Source organism: Physcomitrium patens, chromosome 19 (genome assembly GCF_059467195.1).
Source record: "Physcomitrium patens ecotype Gransden chromosome 19, ASM5946719v1, whole genome shotgun sequence".
NCBI lineage: Eukaryota > Viridiplantae > Streptophyta > Bryopsida > Funariales > Funariaceae > Physcomitrium > Physcomitrium patens.
Window position 1 is genome coordinate 1,225,691 of NC_143428.1, and position 3,771 is coordinate 1,229,461.

Consider the following 3,771-nt stretch of genomic DNA (forward strand, 5'->3'; position numbering starts at 1 on the left):
AGTTCGAAGGTGACACCACTATTTGAGCGATTAAGCGACAATCGGTGATCTTCAGTCGACTAACTGACAACCAACACCCACTATCGCTAGTATGTGTCCAGCTTTTTCATTAAATATGCAGAAGAATGTTAACTCAGCTTTCTATAAAAGATCAGATTTAATTGGTTCTAGAAACAGAATTCAACATTTAAACTACAAAGCTACCCAGAAGTTAGAAGATTCAAAACTCTCTGTGAACAAGAAGGATGGTCAATGATCATCTGAACTTGCTATGCTGATTGACGAAGTGTTGATTAGTATTTCATTCCAGATCATTGTCGTCGTTGATGGTCGCGGTTTATGGTAGATACCAAATTTTTCGTGACCAGATCATGGACGTAGACGTTCTTCAAAAGATCGGTATTGGAGTTGGAAACGACCTAGGCTTGCCACTTTAAGATGTTGGTATAAAAACCTCAAGGGATGTCTGCATCGGTCATGTTTAGTTTGATGAAATTTAGCCAGTTGTCTGCCTAACTTCCAATAGATCTCTATAATTTCTAAAAATGTTATCCTAGTCTACGACTCATAAATATGAGTATATTTTGGCACCTTTGCATGTAATGGCTTTTCATACAATTCTGCTTCAACTGTACCTGATGCTGCTCAATCCAATATGTAGTGAGGACAATCCGGAAGAATTCTGCACTGCTGTGTAGAAACATTGATCCGCATCTGTTTTCAGTGTTGACTTGTATCTCGATATGCACATTTAGAGAATTGTACACAGCTCAAAGTTCAATCTTTTTTTTTTTTTTGTATGACTCTTAAAGCAGAAGAGTGTCTGATCTGGACTTGTAATCTTGCTTTTCTAGACTGTAGAACTGGGAAAGATGGAATGATGTACTTTAGATTCTGGCCTCCATCTCGAGCTTTCAAATTTGCTCAACTGCCACCGGCTTGATTCACGCGGCACAACTTTATTTATATCCTTTACAATCATCTTAATTCCGAAACGTTATTGCATCCATTGTAATGAACACTATTTATGGGTTCCGAGTACGCTAAAAGTGACTCCTCAAGAAGACGCAGAGGTAAAACTGCTCAAGTTGCAATAAGTTCAGTAGCAACTTGACTCCAAGAAACCCTTCGCGAACATCTTCATCATTAAATTCTTTAGACGTGCGTCCACTGTTTCTCTGTTAAGTACTCGCGAAAGGAAGCTCAAATAAATGTGAGGCGATCTCTGAACTTCCTTAACGCGCTAGCATGTCCAGTACCTAGAACAGGATCAAATGCATTACAGAATTAAGGTGCATCCAGATTTGATCGATAGCATTCACAAGGTGCCTCAAAAAATCAATATCAACTCAAATGCGGTAAGCAGGGCAGCAATAGAGGAACTCAGGCCGACAGGTCAGCTTTCGTTACATTCTTAGGTGGTCAGACGCAGCAGGGAAAAGATCCGGATGTTCAAATAAGAAATCAACGTGGTCATGATTCTTCCACTTTCTCTACTCCACCAACGCGATCTGAGCACGACCTAATATTTGAAAAGTTGACACGAAAGTCAATTGAGAAGAGCCCGATTTCCTGCAGAAACTAATAGTGCTCCCCTGTGTTCCCTACTTTCCAACCACAAACCCACAGCAATCAAATATGCGGGTTATAAATTATTGTTTCTCTGCATGGTGGTACCTTTCTATGGAGTTTTCTACATCAGACTACCCCAGTTACAACAACAAAATTCCAGCACATTCTAACAACAAAATCATCTTGACGTCACATGGGCTGTGGGATGAAACTATAGATGCAGAAGTTTGAGTCGTAATGCTCACCAGCAGCAAAACAAATTACGATTTTCTCGCTTATTAACGGTTCTGACGAAGTCAAGAATCAGGTGCTTGGGGACGTCCACGAATGATCGTGCAGGCAGTTTGGCTATAGTTGGCAAACCGTAAGGTAGGGTGGGTTCTTCATTCTTGAAATAGCGGCGCCAACCTCCTCGTTTGGTAAGAGGTTTCCATCCAAGCTGGACAAGGGCCTGCTCCACCTCCTCATGGGTGAACATTTCGCGCATGCTTGGAAAGTGTAGAATACAACGATGTGTTTCCTCTTCATCGTGACATCGCTACAGTGAGCCACAATTTCACCACAATCAATTTTGCAGCTCTTATGATGTATGATACTCTCCAAAGACGTAAACTGGCGATCGAGGGAATTGAACTTTGTCCATCACAATTTCTTTCAATGTTCGTTTAACGCAATTAAGGTGAATAATGATTCCCCATACGACACTCGAATCCGAATAGAAGAGAATTCAAGGGGACAGGACCAGGGTTCTGGGAGACGCGAAAATGGGCGACAAAACACAACTATACCACATGACCCCATGAATCCACAACTATCCTACAGTTCAAGAAATGCATATATATATATATATATATATATATATATACATATAAATGCAATGGAATTATCTTGTTGAGCTTTTACAGCTTTTGCTTTAGAGTCTCAGTTTGGCGCCAGATTGTCCTCAACGAGAAAATCCACGAGGGAACTGTTCCGGAAAATCAAGCTCAATTTACTCGCTTCAAACAGGAAAAAAACCAATCATCTGACATCACGAATATGAAACGAACTTACGTCTCTTGAGAAAACGCGCTCTACCAATCGTTGGATGCCGCACCCACCTGGATCGCCTAGGCCCGTTGACAGAAGGCCAAAGCCATCCCAGAGACTACTCATTTCCGAAGAATTCACCTCTCGCTTGCTGGTCTTCTTAACTTTCCACCGCATGAATCGCCTTCTCGGACAATCCTCTAACTGCTCTACAAGTCTTAGAGTTTCCTCAATGATGAACCTGATGCCAAGCAAAGAGGACCTCTAACCTTCAGACCTCTTGCACCTCCAACGATGACAACCAACGTCTTCCAACTCACGCGCGATTGCGACCGCGACCAAGGTACAAGAAACGTATGAAGCATACTCTTCTGACTGCTCTTTGAGTCACTTCAATGCGGAACCAAGAGAAAGCTTCAGACCGCTTGCATCTCCCTACTGTGAGAACCTGCTGGAGTATATCCTTCCCAACTTGCGCGCAATTGCATGTGCAAGTGCAACAAGGTCCAAGGAACTTGCTTACCTACAGCACAACTGAAGCAAGCAGACCTAATCTTGTAGCTGTTGTAGTTTGCCTCTTGGCCAGTACTAGTGTGGCCCTGTCTCGGGAAGGGGGAGCTCAGGCTTCTTCGAAAGGCACGCTGGAGTCTCAGTTTGGCCACAGACAATCGCACTAAATAAGATTCCTCTTCGCACCTCCCACGCTTCGGCCATGGGAACGCCCGTAGTTCCCATGCGGTTCGACAAGAGTTCTCAGTTCCCGTTCTGTTCGACTAGAGTTCCCAGTGTTCACTTCCCCTTGCGTTCATTACGCATGGCTGTTTGCTATGTATGTTTACTATGAGTTGTGTTTAATTTGCTACTATTACAGACTTCCCTTTAATCAACTATGATGGAATTTTTGACTGCATTTCCGTTTAAATACTCTATTTAAATAGTAATAGCATGGGCACATTTAACTCCCACATGATTAAATTCAGATTAATAAATATAAATTATTTACAAAAGTTTTAGATTTTAAAGATTAGTCTTCACATCCATTAAAATTATTACAAGTTTATGTGAGATTTAGTGAAATACTTTTCTTAAGAGTATAATTTAGTTGAAATTTCTTTGTAAATCACAAAATCTCCTATGTAATGTATTTAGATTACTTCAAAAGATACATCG

General features: G+C 41.4%; 1 protein-coding gene across 3 annotated transcripts; it reads right to left on the bottom strand.

Annotated features, from left to right (window-relative positions):
* Positions 1–919: 919 nt before the first annotated feature.
* On the bottom strand, positions 920–3,274 carry LOC112295918 (uncharacterized). Of its 3 annotated transcripts, none has more exons than XM_024547954.3 (4): positions 2,626–3,274; positions 1,818–2,110; positions 1,411–1,607; positions 920–1,259 (listed from the first exon to the last, which is right to left on the bottom strand). In XM_024547954.3, exons 1-3 carry the CDS (start codon positions 2,776–2,778, stop codon positions 1,550–1,552), a joined length of 504 nt encoding a protein of 167 aa, XP_024403722.1. In that variant the 5' UTR covers positions 2,779–3,274; the 3' UTR covers positions 920–1,259; positions 1,411–1,549. The 3 variants fall into 3 exon arrangements, with proteins under 3 accessions (XP_024403722.1, XP_073384995.1, XP_024403724.1); XM_073528894.2 differs by having other exon boundaries at positions 1,411–1,522; positions 2,626–3,273; XM_024547956.3 differs by having other exon boundaries at positions 1,411–1,604; positions 2,626–3,272.
* Positions 3,275–3,771: the final 497 nt, after the last annotated feature.